Source organism: Spodoptera frugiperda, chromosome 9 (assembly GCF_023101765.2).
Source record: "Spodoptera frugiperda isolate SF20-4 chromosome 9, AGI-APGP_CSIRO_Sfru_2.0, whole genome shotgun sequence".
Lineage (NCBI taxonomy): Eukaryota > Metazoa > Arthropoda > Insecta > Lepidoptera > Noctuidae > Spodoptera > Spodoptera frugiperda.
Window position 1 is genome coordinate 10,634,164 of NC_064220.1, and position 22,063 is coordinate 10,656,226.

Consider the following 22,063-nt stretch of genomic DNA (forward strand, 5'->3'; position numbering starts at 1 on the left):
CTAAGTGGTTCTTGAAGATCACTCCATCGATCAGCTGTAATTCTTCTTTATATGACCAATGTTTCTTTACTATGTCGTGTAAATCTTTTTTATATCTCGGCCAACCAGCAAGAATATAATGTCTTATAAGTTCACATTCTTGATCTCTTTGCGTGGCCTCCCTCACCAATGTGAGTTTACTGTCGCTGAATGGCGTGTTCGCTATGAGGAAACACGCCTGATCCTCCACCTCACATGTCACTCTGTCATGCATAAGTTCCGGCAAAGCTGCTCTCGATAGTGCATCAGCCACGTACATATATTTTCCGGGTTTGTATACCACCGTGAACTCATATCGTTGCACGCGTAGCATCATTCTTTGTAACCGAACGGGCACTGCATCCAGACTTTTTTTAAATAAGGCCTCCAGTGGCTTATGGTCTGTTTCCACTATTACGTCTTGTTTTCCATACACATATTGATGGTACTTTTCCATTGCAAATACGATCGCCAGCATTTCCTTTTCAATTTGCGCGTATCTCTTTTGGGTATCTGTCATCGTGAGGGATGAAAACTCAACCGGCCGGCCATCCTGTAACAACGCGGCACCAATAGCCGTGGAGCTTGCGTCTACCGTGATCACGACCGGCCGTTCGCTCGAGTATAGCGCGAGTACCGGGGCGCTGCACACCGCCTGCTTCAACTTGTGAACCGCAGTTTGATGTACACTGTCCCACACCCATTCATTGCCTTTTTTGAGCAGACCTCTAAGAGGGCCTGCCATTTGTGAATAATTTGGAATAAATTTTGATAAATAGTTTATCATGCCAAGAAAACGCTCTAATGATGGCCTATCTCTTGGTTCTGGCATGTCCATAATTGCTTTTATTTTGTTTGTATCAATCTGCATACCTTTCTCACTAAATACATGTCCCAGGTACGTAACCTGTTCTACACAAAACTCACACTTGTCCCTATTAAATTTTATTCCTACTTCCCGAGCCCTATCTAGCAATCTTATTAATCTTTCATCGTGTTCTTCCTTAGTTCTACCCCAGATGATTACGTCATCAATAAATGAATCTACCCCATCAAGATCTTCTAATAGCTGCCGTATTTTGCTGTGAAATACCTCACTCGCACAATTGATACCGTAGGGTAGTCGTAAAAATTTATACCTACCAAATGGAGTTCCAAATGTACATAGATCTGCACTGTCATCATCTAATTCGATCATCCAAAAACCAGACCGAGCATCAAGCTTACTGAAGTACCTAGCATTTGTTAACTTGGCAGCGATCTCGGTAAGCGTGGGTAGGGGGTAGTGCGCGCGGCGCACCGCACGGTTGAGCGGCCGCGGGTCGAGGCACACGCGAATGCCGCCGTCCTTCTTGGCCGGCAAGACAATCGCGTTAACCCACTCAGTTGGATGCGATACTTTACGAATAATCCCCATATGCTCCATTTTATCTAGTTCTGTCTTTAACTTATCCCGTATCCCTAAGGGTATTTTTCTGACAGGGCAAACTGAAGGACTTGCATTATTTTCTAAAATTATTTTGTATTTACCCGGTAATTTACCAACGCCATGAAATAAATCCTCATAGTTTTCGATTTTGAGTGCAAAAACCCGCTTGATCAAGCCTAATTCTTCACATGTATATTTCCCCAATACACTTTGGCAGCGGTGATTCGATATAACAAAATCTATTAAATAGTTTTTATTTTTAAATGACCATAACATTTGACGTGTACCTAGTATTTCGATATAATTTCCACAAAAAGACTGTGCTCTTATGCTACATGGTTTGATGTCTTTTATTGTAAATCCTAACCTTTTAAATGTGACAACTGATAATACATTTAAATCCGAACCTGTATCAAGTTTAAACAGTTCACTCATTCTATATTCATTTTCAGCTAAATTTAATCGTTCAAACCACTTACTGTCTTTAGATTGTGATGTTTGACCCAAGGATGACACGTAGTAAAACTCGTTCTCACTATCACCGCTCTCCTGTATTTCGTGTACACGCTTACCTCTTGCCGTGCACATATTTTTAAAATGTCCTTTATTGAAGCACAAAAAACACTTAGCAAATCGCGCTGGACAACGCGCGTTGTCATCGTGAACACCACCACAAGCACTACAACACCTTGACACCGTTTCACGACTTGAACCATAATCGAACCCGCGATTTGATGACACTGTTGTATGCCTGCGCCATCCACTGGCGCCAGCGCGTCGAGCGTTCGTCGCCGCCGGCGCAGCGCGCGCCCGGCCTCGCTCCTCGCGCTCCGTCGCCGCCGCAGGAGCACCGCTGCGTCTCGGTGCACGTGTACTTAATAACGCGTCTATCGCGCCACTTTGCTCCTTACTTTTAGTTTTTTCTATATGCCGATTCTCTTCGCTGGATACCTCGCTTGCTTGACATATTTTCACAGCTTTTTCCAAAGTTAGCTCGTCTGTTCGGAGTAGTCTGTCGCGCACACCTGTGTCCGTTACTCCGCATACAATTCTGTCTCGTATTAATCCGCCTTCTAAATGCTCGAACTCACAATGTTGGCATAATAATCTTAGTGCTGTTACGTATGCATCGATATTTTCGCCTTCCATCTGATTACGGGTAAAGAATCTGAATCTCGCCATCGTTGTGTTGGTTTTAGTACCAAAATGTTCGTTGAATTTTTGTATGAGAACATCGATGTCATCATCTTGTCCTTCCGCCTTTATTTTAAATGTTGAATATATGTCATACCCGTCAGCACCTATTAGATTAATAAGGAGACTGGCTTGTACATCTTTGGCTTCTTTGTACACTCCTGAAGCCTTTAGGAAAACTTTAAATTGTTTAAGCCACTTGCGCCACGTGTCGGCTCGGTTCGCCGGACCACCTTCCAACACTAATTCCGCCGGAGGTCTCGCGTGTTCCATATTTACACGTACTGTCCGTCACCACAATACACTAAATCCACGTTGAAAACGTCCAATAATTAACACTGAAGGCGTATTTTTAATTTACCGCTGTCACCATGAAGTGAAACACGAACTTGCTAGACAAAGACTGATTTATTTAACTTGTGCGGTAGATACATAATTTTATAATTTGCAGTCTACCTTCAACAACCAATATATATAACACTAACCTAACCCAAACCTAACCCAAACCTAATCCAACCCAAACCTAACCCAAACCGAACCCAAACCTTTCTTTTAATTTTTTTTTATGTTTTCTTTTTTTTTTGACCCTGGCAAAAATGCTTTATGTATCGTCGTTGGAGGACTTGGAGGCCACCTCCAAAATTTCCTCCTTGTCCTCCAGCGCCATTTGCGCTAGCTCAGCCACTGAGTGGTCTGCGTAGAGGACGTTGGAAGCCTGGACCTTGCGGCACCGGTTGCGCGCTCCTTGGCGGCGACCTTCTCCTCCAGGTCCTTTTGCGCCTCCACCCGCTTGGCTTGCGCCAGAGACGCCCTCAGTTGGCGTTGAGCTTCATCAAGTCCCACATCGTGGGAACTTGATTTCGCCTTCACCTTTTTTAACCTACCAATTATTGGTTCCGACGAATCGTCGGATTCTTGCCTCAGGTCTCTCTCCTCTCGGGGCAGGACCACTCGTTGAAGGTTCCATCCCTACTATCACTACTTTCTCCGATCTCTAGTTGCGAAAAAAATATAAAATGGTTGAAATATTTACAAAATATTTTTATTATTTATTGTTTAAAATTTGCCGCCCCCTAAAAAGTGCCGCCCGGGGCGGGCCGCCCCTGCCACTACGCTACGCCACTGCTAATAATATCAAAATTAATGAATTATTTCATTGTGTAAATAAATTTAATGTTGTTTGAGATGGCCAAGCTATGTTCTGGAACTGCAGAGCTGCAAAGTCAAAGTCAAAATGATTTATTTCAAATATACCAGGAAGGCACTTTTGAACGTCAAAGCAAATATAATAATATTAATAACGTCTGTCTGTCGGTCAGTCCTCTAGTGAAGCTATTTGCTCGTTCCAAAGTGTAGATTCCTATGGAGAAGAACGAGCAAGATTCATAATACAATTGTTGGTTACATTGTTTCGATTGCTTCAACTGTGTGAGAACAATGTAAAACTAATATTCAGTCAAATTTCTTTTTCTATCACAGAAAAAGAAAATAACCTTGAGGACAACAAAATCAATGCAGTCTGGCTGACCAGTCCCAGTTAACAGCGCCCGTTCACGAACATGACACGTACACCAGCACCGCCCAACTCAACCATATTGCAGGGAATCTAGCGAAAATTTTGCTGCAGCACATTTTTAGTGGTGAAGGCCCGAAGACACAAAGTACTGGTTGGCTTAAACTGTTTATGTGGTCTCCAGTCAAAGAGAAGACCATGATTGACGAAAGTAGAAGTAGTAGAAGGTTGCTTGTTGGGCCCGAGTTGCTTAATAACTGAACTCAATTCACTAAATTCTGTGGCAAATCGCGTCTAGGTAGGCATGCAGCTGGCCAGATAACACAAGGAAACAGACGGAAAATAAATATTAATTACATAGACTTTAGTGTTTCATTAACTTTTTACTTAAAAATCACCAAGTGCTTAATTAGGTACTTCATTTATATTAACTTTTATAAATATCGTATTGTGATGTTCTTCTACATTTTTCCCATATCTATAGGTAATTCGACTATTGCCTAAGTGTTATTACGGATCGGACTTGGTCAGAGGGGCCCGGGTCCCGTGGGCCCCTACAAAGAGTGAATCTTTTTTGTAGTGATTTTGAGCTATGCTCAAGAGAAAGCTAATGAGATATTGCATATTTTATTTGTTAGCTAAATATTTTAGATTAAATCTGGGGTCAAATTCCAAAGATTGTTGCACAATTAATGTATTAGTCATCGAAATAATTAGGCAAGTATCTATGTTTAAAAAATACTGATAAGTATAGAGAAACGGAACTTGTCTGTATTGTCACCTAATTTTAATCCTCCTATCCTATGTTACCCAGATAATATAAGGAAATTGTGATAAATATTTTGTGTTAATGCGTGGTCGGTCGATAAATCAGTGATAAAGAAAGGAAAGGAGTGATAACTCGATTGATAAATTACCTTATCTAAGGTTTAGCGCTTCGTCACATCTAGATCGTGAAATAATTGGCGTATATATACAATATTTGGCGTCTTCTACAGCATTCGTATCGTTTCGAGTAACCTGCGCAGTGCATGTGATGATTGTCAAAGCATTTACTTTATTAATTCTCGTGTCGTACGCAATTGGTGAATTGTGTGTGAACTACGATTTCGAACAAGGTTTCTATGAATTGTTTAGTGACAATGGAGTTTGTGATAGTCTCCCGCTTTGGTTTATCGGTAAATACGAGAATTTAAATATGATTGGAGAGAATGGGAGCACGACTTTTATCACACCTAGTTCTCAGTGGGCTGCAAGTTGTGCGTCGTCATTCGTTTTTTCAATGAAATCGGGCGGTACTATCGAAGTGGACATTTACATGGAACGGTCTGATGTCAATGATCAGATTCAGGTCTTCGTCAGTCAAGTTGTGGCTGGTGGTGGCTCCTTTGTGAGAGCGAAAGCTGAGAGTGGAGTTTCGGGATACTCCGCAAATGGAAAGCAAACTTTGAAAGTCACTTTAAATGGTACAGACAATTATGAAGGATTTGTAAGTATATTTTATATTTTTTGTTTTATTACTATGTATTTATCTACTGATTAGACTGCCCTTTGTTCACTTAATATTAGGTTAATTTATGAAAACAAACGTAACAAGAGGGTGTTGACTTGATCGAATATTTTGGTGATTGAGCTGTGATTTGAGTAGGTATCCAGGGCTGGATTAGGTCGGAGGGGCCCAAGTTGTCCGGGCCCCGAAAGAAAAAAGATAAAATATAAAAAAAATACATATCAGTGCCTACGCACTTGGCAGATATCGTGATTTTATTTATCGTTTGATGGAGTTGTCGTGTCAGCTAAACAAATACCTGTTATGTATGATTAATTGATGATAACTTTACTTTTAGATATGATAAAGAACTTAAAATGCAGGCGGTTAAAGGTTAATTATAATTATCTACTCAAAATATTATCACAATAAACATTTACGTAAATAATTACATTATTTGTGCAATTTTATTATTTCTTCAGATTAGGTATGTGATTATTTTTTTCATTTCATTAATTATGAAATTAACTAGACAAGAAGTTTGTTTATTAAATATTAATAAATGAAAAGTAAACTTACCTATATACCTGACTTTGTACCATCAATGGTATTAATCAATAGGCATCCATACTTAGCCAAAAGGAACCAAACATTCAACGTTGTTCACTTATTTGTTACAGATATCCATAGTGGGGAAAGCAGCTCCAGAATCAGTGGTACTAGTAGACGCTTTCCGATACACACCACCGCACGTAGACGCCGCATATTGTCAAGATCCAAAGAACGTTTTAAATCCCTTCAGCAATGTGAATACAAACGCGATCTTCTCTAGGAAGACCACAAGAACCACTCGTAGGACCACAACGACGAAAAGGACCACAACGACAAAAAAGACCACAACGACTCGATGGACCACAGCCTCCACAACTACAACTAATGAAACGACCACATATAATACAACCACTCCAAATTATAACACCACCAGTCCTATCTATAGTACTACGCTACCTACCGTTACTAGTCGACCTCCCTACATCATTGACGATAGACCTGCCTCAAGTGCTACTAGCTTAGCTCCTTTAATGACTATGCTTTTATCTCTCACTGTACTATCAGCTTTATGCCAATTGCCCAGCTGACGCGCGAATACTGAAAACGTGCTCAATTTTAAGTTGTACATAACTGAAGTATCAAGTTATCTCTGTAGGTACCTGTAACTGTGTAATTGTGCCTAGGGATGTGCTATAACAGGCGTCGCACCATGTGGGCTCCGGAGCAGGTCTAATTAGAGGACTAGGTGCTCCTTTACAGGTGTTGAGTGTGGCCAACAGGGTGGTTTTAGTGAGGTAAAAAATCTCACAGTCTTTAGTCTTTTATCTTCAAAAAGCTGGGCGCCTTTTGAAGGTATCCCTCTGTAATACAAAAGGTACCTAACCGTAGAAGTTTTTGACTACAAATACTTAAAAATAAATTAGAGTAAGAAATATTTTTGGGAGTGACTTAAAATTGAGTGGCGTTTGGTTATTTTAGTACAAACTTAACTGTTTTGGTTTAGAGTTTAATTTTACATAATTATTTTTATGTAATCTAGTCAAGCTAATCAAACAGGACCTTTGATTAATTATTTTAGTCTCATGTAATTAGGTAGTAAGCCTATTGGCATTGGAGACTGACCTATCCAACTGGACTTGTAAGACTTCGTGCTACCGATCGTGGTTGCGATCACTAAGCTAACGAGGCATTAGAGGTAGCAGGGCTACTGCAATACCTGCTGCTAATCATATACATATGATATTAAAACATCATGTAACTAAATAATACGAATTTATATATCACTATATATAGTCACGCCTTTTATCCCCGAAGGGCTTGGCAGAGGTGCACATTATGGCATGTAATGGCACTGTAAAATGTACACCCAGTTTTCACCATTTGTGTTATAAGTCCCATGTAATAGGGGGTAATATGAATTTATTATAACAACATGTACCTAATATAAAATGTGATAACTTTATTCCATGACATATAGGAATATAACTATGTAATAAATTAATAAAATTTGTAATACATAAGTTTCCGAGTGTTTTATTACCTGTCCTGTAAATAGAACCACCCAAAACATAAATGTGAAAGACTGCCAAGTTCGATAATATTGGAATGCTTCGCCTATAAAAGAAGTGAGATCTAAATAAGTACCAAGTTCCATACACAGACCTCAGTTAAAATGATATAACAAGTTGGCAAGTTTTCACACACTTTGTTATAAACCTACTAAACGCAATGAGTCAAGTATATAATTTTGTATTAAAACTTGCCAAGTTATATCATTTTTAACTGAGGTCTGTGTATGGAACTTGGTACTTATTTAGATCTCACTTCTTTTATAGGCGAAGCATTCCAATATTATCGAACTTGGCAGTCTTTCACATTTATGTTTTGGGTGGGATTTCATTTATTTTTGTAAGGTTTATTTTCTTTTTTTCTTATTTTACTTTACTTTGACTAAATACAAACCTTCGTAACGAATTTTAGGTCGGTACGACCATTGAAAGATATAGATAATTTTTTTGTTTTAGTTCCTTAGGGGTATGAATTTTAACCTTCATTATTTTTAAAACCGACTCACACTTGGCCATTTTCAGATTTTTTCCTTTACCTTGACCTAAAGACCTACCTTCATGCCAAATTTCAAGTCAATACGACCATTGGAAGTGGTCTAGGTTTTTGATGAGTGAGTGAGTCAGTCAGTCAGTGAGTGTATAGTAAAAATAGCGATTTTCTGACGTCAATATCTCAAGACCTACAATAGGTACATTAATGAAATTTTGTATTTTAGATAAGTAAGTAGATCTTGACAGATACTAGAAATTTCATATGCGTAGATAAAATAGATTTTGAGTTATAGGTGGGTCGAACTTGGCCCGAAATGGTTCGTGTAATATAACCCACGGCCGGTGTGTCGGTTTTTTGCTCGAACTTGGCGGACACACTGCCGTGTGTCTAGATTCCTAAAAAGTGCATAAATTAAGTAATATAAATAGGGTCAGGTGGGGTAAGTGAAACTCAGGGGGAAGTGAAACACCCATTCATAACTCTATAACTAACAAGTGTATCGATACTTCGCGCTTAGTCGGTAAAACAGAATGGCGATGTGGTTTTATTGATAAAACATAGAAGTCGCTATTATCATTTTCTACACCAATAAACAAAAAAGATTTTTTCAACTGTCAGTTGTCAAAACACGAGTTGGAGGTGTGACATTTTCGGCTTTCGTGAAAGTTTTAAAATAAGTGTTTTAAATGTACCTAATGGTAAGTACTGAGTAAAAAGTATGTACTTTCTAGTCCAATGATTATACTTCGATAATTCCTACGGATAATTAATTTTTGGCTTTGGTAAAAACTAAACCTAAAAAAGTGTTAAGTGGGGTAAGTGAAACTTAATACACGGGGAAAGAGAAACATATGTTTCACTTCCCCGTATCAGAAATCACAAACATTTTTACGTGATTAAAAATGTTGGTAATCATAAATTTACTATTTGTGTCTAAATTTTATTTGCGAAATTCTTATACCTTTTTTATTTTCAGATTGCCTTCACAAATATCTCGTAGAAAAAGTGGACACGAACACAGACTTAATAAATCGGTTACTAATGACATCAGACCCCTACATTGCAAGCTTACGTGCCGCTCCCAAAACTAGATGTAGCCAAATGACTCCTGAAGTCTGTGAACTTTTACAAATGAGTACTATTGACATTGAACGCGAAGAAATTCAGTCAGAAAATTAAGATTCTGATACTAATAGCGACTTTGAAGAATTTCAGTATTCTGACTGAATTTCTTCCTGTTTAAGGTCTTCATGGTACTTCTGATTTGAAGTTTTGATATTTTTTTATTTTTTTAGTTTTTTTTTTATACATATATTGAAATATATGCTGTGTTATATGTTAATAATATGGTTACAATATATGTCTGAAACCTTGACAATGTCTTTAAATTTCATTCAATACATTTTATTCTCGTAGTAAATTTGTACAGTTTGGGTTCCAGACTTTTGTCCCTTTAGATTATGGAAATTACACACTGTGCGGTGTCTGATGCTTGTTACCGTAATTGTAAGCAAACTGTTAAGTCAAAGAAATTTATTTTTATTTTGTTTTTGATTTCACTACCTATAATTTCTGTTTTAAATTTTATACAAATGTTTGAGACATCTGACCATGGTAACTATGTTTCACTTACCCCAAAATACGTTTTTTGTTTTCTTTTCTAAAACTAAGCCTTATATTGATTGTAGAATATAGACATTAGAGAAAGAAACTCTAAATTGTTGCCTTAGTCAGGTAACCGTTGCATAAATACAACATTTAACTATATTTCTGACGTTTGTTTCACTTACCCCTTTCCAGGGGCAAGTGAAACAAAACCATAGTCTGAAAATATTGATTGTTTTCTCGCTTATGGTAAGACTAAAGAGCTGTTTGTCATAACTCCATGAATCATTGGCTAAAGGAGAGTACTGTGCAAGAAATGCAACTGAAATTGATCGTCGCATTACTGCGTCAGATGCCGTTATGTTAAAATACAAGTAAAGTATGTTTCACTTACCCCACCTGACCCTAGATAGAAATTGAAATTATTTTGCGGAGCCAATATACGATAGCAAAATATTATCTAGCATGATTAGTGACGAAAAGACACACTTAGGGAGATATGAAACGGAATTTAAATATTATCTACATGTAAAACATTATAAAAACATTTTAATCCATGTAAATATTTGATTTACATAGATACTTAGTATGTAAGTACATGTCCAGCCGCTATATCTGTAGATTTATCATGTTTTTAGTCCGTTCATAATGTATTTATCTTTCTGATAGTTTTTACTGATCTATTTCGCGACTATCGTATTTATTTGGCTTTCAATCAACATTATTTTTTAAAGATTGTTGTAGTATTCACTCATGTAATATAAGGATTATCAGGTGATCCGTCTACTCCTTTACCGGTTTCACTACATAGTAAGTCGCTTTCTCTGTCCCTATGTTCTTTTGTATGCTTAAATATTTAAAACTAGGCAACGGAATTTGATGCGGTTTTTTAATAGATAGTGATTCAAGAGGAAGGTTTATATGTAAAAAAAAAAAATTTTATATCACCCATGCGAAGTTGGGGCCGGTCGACGTAAAGAAACTTATACGATATTTAGGGAACCAGTATAAAATAAAACACTTTTTAAGTATATAGAAGTATGTATATTTCTAAACCATCCCTTAGTCTTGTGTATTAAAACATTTAAAACAGTGATTACAAATGAAATGTTTCCTACTATTTATTAATTACAATTAATTATGGACTCGTACAAATCTTAACTGATAATGGAATTTGATAGTTTTAACAAAAAAAGCAGTATGGATCTTTAATATGGAGAATTCTAACTTCTACTACAATACTATATCATTATTTATTCTTATAAGTAGGTAAACTGTAATCCTACCATGAGTTTTAAGTTTAAAACAATTGACATACAAAAAAATTACGTCGTCGCTAGCGACTATCGACAAATACTATTGCTTCAAACTCATGATAGAGGTTACTGTATATTCTTTTTATTCAGCAATTGTATTTATAAGCATCTATACTGCAATTAATGTATTTTTCGTTAAGATTTTGACCAAATTGAGAGGTCGAATTCATTAGCTAAAATCGAATGGGCAATTCTAAGGTATGACCACATATTTCTAGTAATTTAAGCAGTCCCTTATTCTTATATTGATTCTTTATACTTAATAAGTAATAATAGAACTAAGCTATTACAAATATACATAACTTACTGCATACAAAATATCTTCCTTAACGATTACTCATGTCTTAAAATATTACCTACATTTTATATGTAAAAATTACAGAATTGTAGATAAATATGAACCAAAATTGAAAAACTAATTATTTTGATTGATTTCTAATTAATAGGTTAATCGAATTTTTCTATATGAGATTGTGAAGTTAAGCCTATAAGGTTCAAACTCGCATGAACTTTGCTTTTGTTATTCCGAGAAAAGCAATATTGACCATCTTGAGAACTATTCATACTGTGTTTTATGGCTTAAGTCATAAAAGCGATCTTAGATTGAAATCTTACATTGGATACCCACTTCGAAATATGTGAAAGAAACCATTTAAAATTCCACTACACTAGTAAACAGTCAATAGTCTGTAGGTTCACTTTGTAAAGTCTATAGAACAACAGTTGTAATGTTGCGGGCAGTGACGTCACGTCTCACGAGCCGTTCACTGCGCGTCCTTCGGGGAGGACTTGCGCCGTCGCTTGACGACGCGTTTTGGTGACGATCATTCACCTTCTTTTTTTGCTTGTGGCTCTTCCTCTGTAATTTAAAATGGATAATTTTCAGTAATTTGTAGCAAAGAGTTAGCTAGAATTAGGATTTAGCAGTACGAATACGCAATTAGTGTTTTTGTAAACTTTTGACCAAGGCTCTTTGAGTTTGAGTGAGGCTGTTTTAACAAGTGAGTCAAAATATAAACAAGTATTACATGGAATTTAACCAGATTTCTGCCACTTATGTAATAGTCAAAGCTGACTAAGAATACCGACTTCTTGCTGAGAAGTTTTAAATTGCCAATCGAATGTAGTCTTTATATGTTTGTATTGTTTTCGTGGACATCAAATAAATGAAGATTGGTATCTGGTATCGATACATTACTCACGTTTGGCGTCATGTGGGTGGTGCGGCTGTGCATGGTGGTGCATGGCGTGGTGGGGCGCGTAGTGGTCGGGCGGGGGCGCGGCCAGCGCGCCGTGCGGGCCGTGCGCCCCCGCCGCCGCGCCGCCGTAGTACGCGCCGTGACCGTACGCCCCGCCAAACGCGCCGGCGTAGCCTCCGTAGTAACGACCGCCGTAGGCACCGCCATATGCTCCTAGTGGTAGAAATATAAATGCAGGTGAGAATCACACGCTCTAATAATTCTAGGCAGTAAATCACGACTTCTATGTACTTAAAGAACTTGTAGGTTACTCTGAATCTGATTGAAACAGAGTAACCTATGGAGTTTCTTTGTTCTTCTCCAAAGGAATCTACAATTTGGAAGGCAAAAAGCTTCACTAGAGAACTGACTGACAGACAGACGTTATTAATATTTTTATATTTGCTTTGACGTTCAAAAGTGCCTGGTCCTGGTCTATTTGAAATAAATCATTTTGACTTGACTTTGACTTTTTTATAATATTGCAATATAAACTTTTGAATCAGTTTACCTGGAGGTGGTGGGGGTCCGCCATGAGGTGGTGGTGGTCCGGGATGAGCAGGGGCGTTGGGGTTCGGTGGCATCATCATAGCTGTACATTAAAACAATCATGGTCTGCTCAGAATTTGGTTTGGGAATGTTTTTACAGCAATTTTTCGTTTGAAAATACCGTAAATGAGAGTTGAATAAATATTTAATTCGATACACTTCTCTCAGACTTGCTGTTTTGTACTATTGCTAACCAAAGAGTTTTGTTTTATTCAAACACATATTACGATGTTTCAGACTCCAATGACAATTTTGTGTTTATGATATTCAGCGAAATTTCATTGAGGTTTACAAACATTTCACATCGATTTTTCAAACTGTGAGTCTGTCAATATTTTACATAGACCATCAAAATTATCTATACACATTTTTGGAATAGATGAGGTACGATATTTTACAGTAAAACTCACGGTGATGCGGTGGAGACGTGATGTGTGGTGGGTGTCCAGGTTGCTGTGCAGGCGGGGCGCCCGGGGCTCCAGGGCCGCCGGGGGCTACAGGAGCACCAGGTGCACCGGGAGCTACAGGGGCACCGGGGCCTATAGCACCTACAGGTGCGCCGGGGCCAACAGGAGCACCTGGGACCAAAGCAGGGGCAGTGTCCTTGTTTTCTAGCTTAGGTACAGGTTTGTCTTCTTTACGTTCACCTGTTACATGAGCCATATAGGAATTTAAAAGGTACTCAGAATCCGAATTACACTATTCTAATCATCCACTGATATTTTGACCGCGTTCAGACATAATAAAACCCAAAAACAATAACAAAATATTGATACTAAAACTAACGTAACAACCTAACGTCGGTCACCATGACCGCATACGAAATATTTATATGAATTTCTTCACTGCGGGCACGTATTGCCTGGGCAAGCGCAAGGCGCAAGCAAGAGTGGGAGTGGAAAAAGTATGTAGAGTCACTGGCATGTGACTCGCGTAGTATCGGAAATATTTGAAAAAATATATCGCGAGGAGCACTCTTATCAAATATGTGGTTTAAATTAAGTTAAGCAATAAGTTTCAAACCATAACTTCATTGTCTTACACATACCTTCACTCTCCGGTCCATTGCTAGCTGGTTCCTCCGGTTCCTTCTCCTTGGCTTCTGGCTCGTTCTTCAGCTCAGTGGTGACACTCTCCGGCTTCACTTCAGTGGTGGACACCTTGTCCACTTGTGTGGGCAGGTTGGGACCATTCGTTTCTGGTTTAACTTGAGGCTGGTCTTGGTCCATTGGCTGGAGAGAATTGTTTATGTCAATATTGTATGTGTAAAGCGTAATATATTATGGGTAATTGATGTTTGTGAGACTGCCTTGTTGGTCGAGGGGTCACAAGTGGCACTGCCGGGCAAGGGGTCTCGTGTTCGATTCCCGGGTCGGCCAAAGTATAGTAAAACTGTGTTTTTTTCAGCTTTTTGAAAATTTCTCGGTAGTAGCACGGACTCTGGAATTGTACCTAGTATATAGTATTACATGGGCTTTATAACATAAATGGTGAAAAGTGGGTGCAATGTACACCCACTTTTCACCTATAGCAGTATTACGTGCCGTAATGTGCACCTCTGCCTACCCTTTCGGGGATAAAAGGCGTGACGATGCATGGATGTTCGTGAATATTATTACCTCATCCTTCCTCTCCTGAGGCACTGGATTCAGTGGAGGAGCGAGTGGCTGCGTGGTGGACGTGATGCCGCGCCGCATCTGTTCCATCGCGCGCTCCACCATGCGGGAGAACGTCTCCTCGTCTACTGCCGGCTTGCAGTGCTGGGAATATTAACAATATGAATTAAGTTAAAATAAAATGAGTACTTATTGATCTTCAATCAAATACCAAAGAGGTAAAAGTAAGAGGTTGTTGTACAACAATATGCTAATTTTTTCACCTAGCTTCACTTACAGACAAAGTGACGGACAATTCAATTTGACGTTTCAAAAGTGGCTAATTGAGGATTAATTGAAATAAATGCTTTGAATTTGACTTAATCAGGTAGTCTGGCTTTGAATGCTATGCTTTGTTAAACGAAGAATTTTGGACATTAAATTATATGTAATGCAGCCTTGATTACGGGACAACTTGATATTTCCGCACCACTTACACCACTGAAAACTTGACAAATCACGTTAAAACCATGAAAAATGTTAGTACCTTCTTCAATTCCTCTTGGAAAGCTTCGCTGCTCTCAATAAACTTGCGCTTCTTGGCTTCGAACTTCTCTTCGATCTGCTGCAGCTCGTCTTCCAGCTTCTTCTGGTGCATAGTCAGCGACTGCACTTGTTTCTTCAAGATCTGGTAAAGAAAAATGTAATTGCTATAAGTCATCTACAATTAAGAATTATGAAAATCATATAACACAAGTATCTTTCTCCAACCTGAAATACACCGTGAATTTTTTTTTTTTACGTTTGCTGGGTCGACGTTTGGCCGCTATCTCACCTGATGGTAAGTGATGATGCGGCCTACGTACGGTGGAGCACGTCTGCCCATAAGCAACCTATTCACTCGGGCCTTGATAAGTAGCGACTATACTATGTACTAAAGAGTATATCAATACTTTTGTCTTACTGACACAGAACACACAGTGAGGCTACAGCTTTTTTGTATACTTGCTCCTAGTTATTTCTTTGCTACAGAAATGTATCTACACCCCCTATTACATGAGACTTATAGGTAACACAAATGGTGAAAAGTGGGTGTACATTGTATAGCAGCATTACGTGTCGTAATGAGCAGCTCTGCTTATCCTTTCGGGGATAAACGGTGTGACGTTGGTAACTTGGTAAGTAATGTAAAGCTGTTGTAATAATAAAAGATTAGCATTGGAACTTCAAACCGGATATTTACCATGTTTTTCATTAATTTTAATGAGTTTCCGATATCCATATTCCAATTCTAGTGTTAGTGACCATGTCAGTTTAAAAACTTATATAATAAAACATTTTCAAAAGCAATGTACCTGCATCCTAGCGGTGGTGACGACGGAGCGTACGTCGGGTACGACAGTGTCGGAGAATATCTCGTTGATGAGGCGGTGGTTGCGCAGGTACCGGGCGTACGCCACGTGCTTCACCGAGAGCCCTTCGTCTTGGTCTGAAAATTGGTAAGAAATAAGTTTATTTTCGCAGTTATAGTCTTTGTTCAGACCTTTGCTAGAATTATAGTACACCATTAACAATAATTAAAGTAATAGACAAAAAGGCGGTTTTATCACTGATATTGATTTTTATGAGACAACCTTTGGGTGGACACACCGAAAAATAAATATTTCTATATTAGATTATATGTCTTGATTTAAATCTAAGTAGGAATAACATAATAGGGACCGACTAGTTATGAGTATCATGTAATAAGGTATGAGCCTATTGCAATGCACATTTTTAGACTTCGTATTATAACAGAACTATCGGGAACTCAACCGATGTAATTGCGACCACTCAGTCAATTAGAGTAACTAAGACAGTCAACGAGGTAGAGGAATTAGACACAGAATTCCCTGTTGAAATGATCTCACAACAAAAATCCCATACCTTCTTCATCCTCAGCGGGTTGTATATCAATCCTCCTGTCCTGCTGCTGTTGTTCTTTCTGTGAGCTGCCTTTCTTGCTCGAGGTCTCCTCCTCAAGGTTACCTACTGCTGACACAAGGATGGTCTTAGAACATGAGCCTTGTAGGTGGTAGCGTCAAAGTGATGGGAACATCGTTAAGTCGAAAGTTTAATTTAAAATATTTATTTATTTATAACACAATGTACATACAGAGAAGCATTATATACTACTAGTACATACATGACCCTGTTAAGGCAATTTATCAATATATCAATGTAGAACGATAGACTATAAAAGTTTTAAGCGAAATTTTAATTGAGTTTAAGATGATATATTCTATATGAAATATTTAACTATTATGATACACTAATATCTATTGAACAAATTAAGAAAGCAGTCTCAGTTTAAAACATCATAATTGACTTTATAAATGACTTTATAAATGAACTTACTGCCGCACTCAGAGACGTTTAATGAATTACTTAAACTATTCCTTAATAACGTTGTTTTGAAAACCATTAGTAAAACAATTGCTAAGGACCGGGTTAAGTAAATATTAAATGAGTCTAAGTGCGGCAGTAAGTAGTGCAATTGTTTCTTGAATTAAAATCAAGTTTTGAATGATAGTACGATATCCCGTCACTTTGACGTCGAATAATAATTGCCAGAAGGAAGCGAGCGACATATACATACGTGCAAGATGTATTTCATATTTTTAACACATTACAATTGCATATGAGAGATGGACATTTATATTTGCGGTATTACAAAACAAAAAGCATTTGAAGCTACACAAACACAACGAAACATTGAACACATAACGTAACGGCGAACTTTAAATTAAATACATATATAATAAGAATAATTTGTTTTTGTATTTATATTCTATATTACTATAATTGAAAAAAAAAAACTACAAGTTTATCTAGACTTGGTAGAAAAATATCTTACAGCATGGCAACACCAAACAAAAAAATTGCCAACAACAAAAAATAAAAAACTACCAAACAGTGCAAACGTTCGTGCATGCAACCTCATTGATAATCCCTTACCTACAGCTTTATTTTTCGCCGCAATATATGCTAAATACGCGGGCGAGTTGTGGTATGCCTTCAGACTTTTCTCATACTCCAACTGTCGGTGTCAGATGAATCCGCGTGCAAATACATGAGGTGGCGTGCATGTGAAGGATAAAATAGCGTTACTTATAACGGTGTGCGGGTTAGTCACATTTCTGATTTGGAACTGAGTGGACGTATGTTTACAAATTCACATGACATTCTACTAAACTATTTATATTGATGATACACATTATTAGAAGACACATTAGTTTGAGTTTGCTTTACATTTAACTAGATTGGTTTGCGCTATGATTGGCCGGTACGAATAAACCATCCAATCAGAACGCTGAACACTTTCGTTTCAATCAGTTCAACGTAAAATAAACTCTCAGGTATACAATTGTATATGTATATCATTCTATTAATTACATCAAAAGCGAAAATGATTCCTTGTTTAACTCAAAGGTCTTTTGAATTTTGACAATAAACCAGATTAAGATCCATATAAGAAACCATATTAATCAGATCATTTAAAAATTCTAAATATAAGAATAATTATACTCTCTTAGGTTTAGATTACTTGCAATATTTGAGAAGGAAAACAACGTAACATTGTTCTTAGCATTCTGCTTAACCCGTGTTGAACGCGATCTACGCGAGACACAAAATGTTTTCAATTGTGTCTCATATACCGGTAAACAAGAGGTTAATAAATCAACGTTTGAATGACATAATGACAAGTCCACACAATTCCAAACCAGGAACAAATAAAAACTAAACACAAATCTCCCACCAGGAAAGGACGGAGCACATTTGTTTAGCAATGGATAATGGTTGGACCCTGGTGCAGTAATATACAGTGTCTCTAATGGAACCTAGCGGAACATTATGCCTGTCTGTTCACACAATGGTCACCCATGTTTTGTGCTGTTGCTGTTTATGTGTAGAATAGTTTTGTTGACTACATAATTTTGTAAACTGCATTTCTGTATATTAGAATTTAAATCTTGGTGAAATCATTTATTAAGTTAATAAAGTACTGTACATACGAGTAACGAAATGAGAATAATATAATTGTGTTTCTCTAACTATTGGAAACTACAGCATTTTGGTAAAAATGTATTTTTAATTTATCACTGTAATTAAATAACTTAATTGTAAAATGATTTGAGCTAACTGTTTCTTAATACATTTACTGCAGTACTCAGTCATTTAATGGTTACTTAACTCAATCTTTAGCAATTGTTTTCGGAACAAAATCTTTACTAAGAAAGAGTTTAAGTAATCATTAAATGTTTCTTAGTTCGGTAGTAAGTATTATTAGGTCCTAATTGTTTTTTATTCATCCCAATATCTTAAAACGAATACACAATAACAATTACACAAAACAGCAATAGCTAAACCTTAACATAAAACCCAGTGTTAAATCAAGCACTGTCGTGATGGCGTGGATTATGCACAAATTTGTACCCAATTTATAGGGTCATAGGGTTTATATTGTACCTCTAGACTTGTGGGCCAGCCACTGTAAGTAGGCGGGCGAGGATTGGTAAGCTTTCAACATTTCTGTGTACTGCGCCTGAATGAAAGAGGTTTTACAACTATTTTACCTCTATGGTACTTGAAAATTGATGGCTACTTTATTGCCAGTTATTATAAAAAAATATCGATATAAACAACCTTTTGGGTTTTTATATCTGACAAAGGGCACACATATTCATATTTTGTAACACAGTGACCTCAAAGTATCTTTCAGTAATTTCGTGCTTTGCAAAAATAAATTAATATTGACAAACAAGTGGTTCTAGTTACTTGAATTTAGTATAAAATGAATTTAGTATGAGCACAAAACAATCTGAAAAATACTGTAAATTATAGATAATCAACTAATAAAAAATGAAAGAGGATCCATACCTTCTCGGCTTCATACTCATCAACATATCCAGCCTTCTCAGTTTCTGGCAGGTCTCGCCACATGCCCCCAATAATTCTGCCTATCTCCCATAGTTTTAGATCGGGATGAGCAGCTTTTACGGTATCCCATACACGTCGGGAGTATCGCATGTAGGGCATTAAAGGCTTTTCTGGCGGCTTCGGGGGCTTTGGCAGACCGGCGCCCTGAAATATTGGTGGAAGACATATTAGTATGTATTTGAGACTAGTGGGGTAACAGGTTGCTGTAATAAAACAATAAAGAGATTATTAATTGTTAATACATAAAAGTATATTTCTAACACTACAACGCGACAAACCAATATCAACTACAAAAACTTGTCATCTCTACGAATAAATCACACAAAATATTACCCAATATACTCGACTCACCGCGCCGGCACCCTTGCCGATCTTCTGCGGCTGAAATCCAGGATGTGAATGTACCGTGGATACAAAGGGACTGGTCTTATCATCCTTGGCGGCCTGGGCGGCAGTGCCCGCGACCGCGGCGCCGGCGGCGCGGCGCGCGCCCTCTGCACCGAAACGTTGCTGTGGACTGTGCGCCCAGCCCCCGTACCCCCCCGGGTGGCCCAGCGAGGGACCACCTTGGTATTGCGGGTGGTGGTACTGGTATTGGTTATGGTGCGGCGGCGGTGCATTCATACCGCCTTCAAGCCAAGCAGCGGGGCGGCAATACAATGAAAGAAAAAAAAAACAAAAAGCATAAGGGAATGGGACAGGACAGGGCAGGGCAAACAAAAGATAATCAAATGCACAACATCTAAATAAATTAAAATCATAATGTTAAGTGGAAGTTATTAGTGAGAGCGAGCAGTACTAGCGAGTTGTATTAAGTAGGCTTCAGTAGCAGAAAGTATCAAGAGTCAAGAGTCAAGAATACAGACCGGTGTGAAACAATGACTTGTGTGATGTGAAAACGGGAAAAATTTTGGTGCAATTACAATTTAAAATCCCCACAGAGTACCTATTTCCAAAACAGATGAGGGTGTGAGAACAATTTTGAAAATAAAAATAATTCAGATTGTGGCATTACCTTTCATCATACCGAAACTCATGGGGGGCCCCGCAATCATGTAGTCTGTTTCAACATAACAAAACATGAAACAAAACCAACATAAGAGTAAAATGTAGTCTAATGCGTAAAGAACAAATTAAAGAGAAAATAAAAAGTAAGTTACTAATGCATATACTTTGAAAATAAACAAGCATAGAATGGAGTCATGCTGCCGAGGGACATAACAGCAGTAAGGTACCAGCAATACCAACAACGGTTTCGCAGCCCTGCTAAGCTTGCATAGGCATCGAAATCAGGTATACAGGTTATACAGTTAGTATCTAACAACATTCTAGAAACATATTAATAACATCCAGAGAGAACAGTCTCGAATGCTGTAAGTGTGATCGGCCAAACTGTTATCTATGCTTTGCTATTTGTTTTTACAATCTAATATGAATAATGTGTGTATGGAATACAAACGCGGATTGCTTTGAGGGCTTGGCATCGACATTGATGGGCTCTGTTTATAACTGTTTGGTGTAGCCATGGCAGGGGCTCTGCCTGAAACAAAATGTAATATCTAAATGCATGGTTCAGCTTCAATACACAATGTTGTTAAAGGGACTGAAGATTGAAAGAAAACAATCTGTTACACATGTTAATCTTTTGCTTATGTGCTGGTTACGACTCTATAAGAAGTTTAACATAACTTTACCAGTTCAATTTTGCAAAATGAGAGCACATAATTTCGTAAAACGCTGACGACTGCCGGTCAGCTAAGAAACAGGATCAACGTTTGTGTATGGCAAAACAACCAAATTTTTATCAATTTTAAGTAGCACTACATAACTTACCTGCTGTTTTCAATAGTTAAATGGGTATATTGGCTTCCAATTTAACCTGAAATCAATAAAATAATTATATTTAGACAAGCGTCACTTTCAGTTACCAAGACGCCATGTTTACGTCAGCCATTTTGTATTCAATGTCACTTTTTGACAATTTGTTCAATTTAGTCGATTTATTCGATGGATAGAAATTACTTTATTTAATTAATAAATACGTAAATAAATCTATAATCATATTTTCAGCAGTTTTTATGACACAATTGATTGTATGAAATTATCACATTTATTTCAGTGAGTTAGGTTAATAAAGGAATAATCGATTAACAGTGTTGCCATCCCTTGCCGTATTCGCATGCATGGCGCCAAAATTCAATTAGAAATTGTTGTTGAAAAGTTTAACGGACACGTTACTAAAGAATAAATTAGAATAATATTCTCCGGAACTTTGCGTTCATGTATACAAAAATCGCATCTTACATAATTTACCAAGAGTGAGAATAAAAGCGAATAAGCGACCTCAAATGTTCACAATAGGGGCATTATCAAATTAATTTTCACGCGGGCTTTCGTAGGAGGACGAATTTAGTAGCCGCTTAATTAGCAGAACATACAAACATAACCGATTTGTCAACACGCGACCCAAAAATACGGAAGTTGGCACGTATTTCATTTACAATTTATGTTGGCCGTAGCCAAA

General features: G+C 37.7%; 2 protein-coding genes across 6 annotated transcripts; one reads left to right on the forward strand and one right to left on the reverse strand.

The window, feature by feature from the left end:
* The first annotated feature begins 5,121 nt into the window (after positions 1 to 5,121).
* Positions 5,122 to 7,718, forward strand: LOC126910591 (uncharacterized). The gene is made up of 2 exons (XM_035587346.2): positions 5,122 to 5,643; positions 6,324 to 7,718. Exons 1-2 carry the CDS (start codon positions 5,191 to 5,193, stop codon positions 6,780 to 6,782), a joined length of 912 nt encoding a protein of 303 aa, XP_035443239.2. The 5' UTR covers positions 5,122 to 5,190; the 3' UTR covers positions 6,783 to 7,718.
* Positions 7,719 to 10,882: 3,164 nt separating this feature from the next.
* Positions 10,883 to 21,522, reverse strand: LOC118271116 (SWI/SNF-related matrix-associated actin-dependent regulator of chromatin subfamily E member 1). 5 transcript variants are annotated; one of them, XM_050695938.1, is made up of 15 exons: positions 21,373 to 21,522; positions 20,999 to 21,079; positions 20,555 to 20,599; positions 19,891 to 20,033; positions 19,480 to 19,683; positions 17,557 to 17,638; positions 16,486 to 16,590; positions 15,915 to 16,048; positions 15,107 to 15,247; positions 14,584 to 14,724; positions 14,013 to 14,196; positions 13,375 to 13,611; positions 12,927 to 13,007; positions 12,380 to 12,589; positions 10,883 to 12,036 (listed from the first exon to the last, which is right to left on the reverse strand). In XM_050695938.1, exons 2-15 carry the CDS (start codon positions 21,063 to 21,065, stop codon positions 12,002 to 12,004), a joined length of 1,809 nt encoding a protein of 602 aa, XP_050551895.1. In that variant the 5' UTR covers positions 21,066 to 21,079; positions 21,373 to 21,522; the 3' UTR covers positions 10,883 to 12,001. The 5 variants fall into 5 exon arrangements, with proteins under 5 accessions (XP_050551895.1, XP_050551893.1, XP_050551894.1 ...); XM_050695936.1 differs by having other exon boundaries at positions 19,891 to 20,168; XM_050695937.1 differs by lacking the exon at positions 17,557 to 17,638 and adding an exon at positions 19,069 to 19,144 and having other exon boundaries at positions 19,891 to 20,168.
* Between the last annotated feature and the right edge of the window lie 541 nt (positions 21,523 to 22,063).

Bases quoted from the DNA above. Each gene is read 5' to 3' on its own strand.
- LOC126910591 (XM_035587346.2), top strand. From the start codon at position 5,191: ATGATTGTCAAAGCATTTACTTTATTAATTCTCGTGTCGTACGCAATT. The intron at 5,644-6,323 runs GTAAGTATATTT...TATTTGTTACAG, and splicing joins CAGACAATTATGAAGGATTT to ATATCCATAGTGGGGAAAGC.
- LOC118271116 (XM_050695936.1), bottom strand. From the start codon at position 21,065: ATGGCTACACCAAACAGTTATAAACAGAGCCCATCAATGTCGATGCCA. The intron at 20,600-20,998 runs GTTTGTATTCCA...ATGTTGAAACAG, and splicing joins AAGCCCTCAAAGCAATCCGC to ACTACATGATTGCGGGGCCC. The intron at 19,684-19,890 runs GTGAGTCGAGTA...CCAATATTTCAG, and splicing joins TCGGCAAGGGTGCCGGCGCG to GGCGCCGGTCTGCCAAAGCC.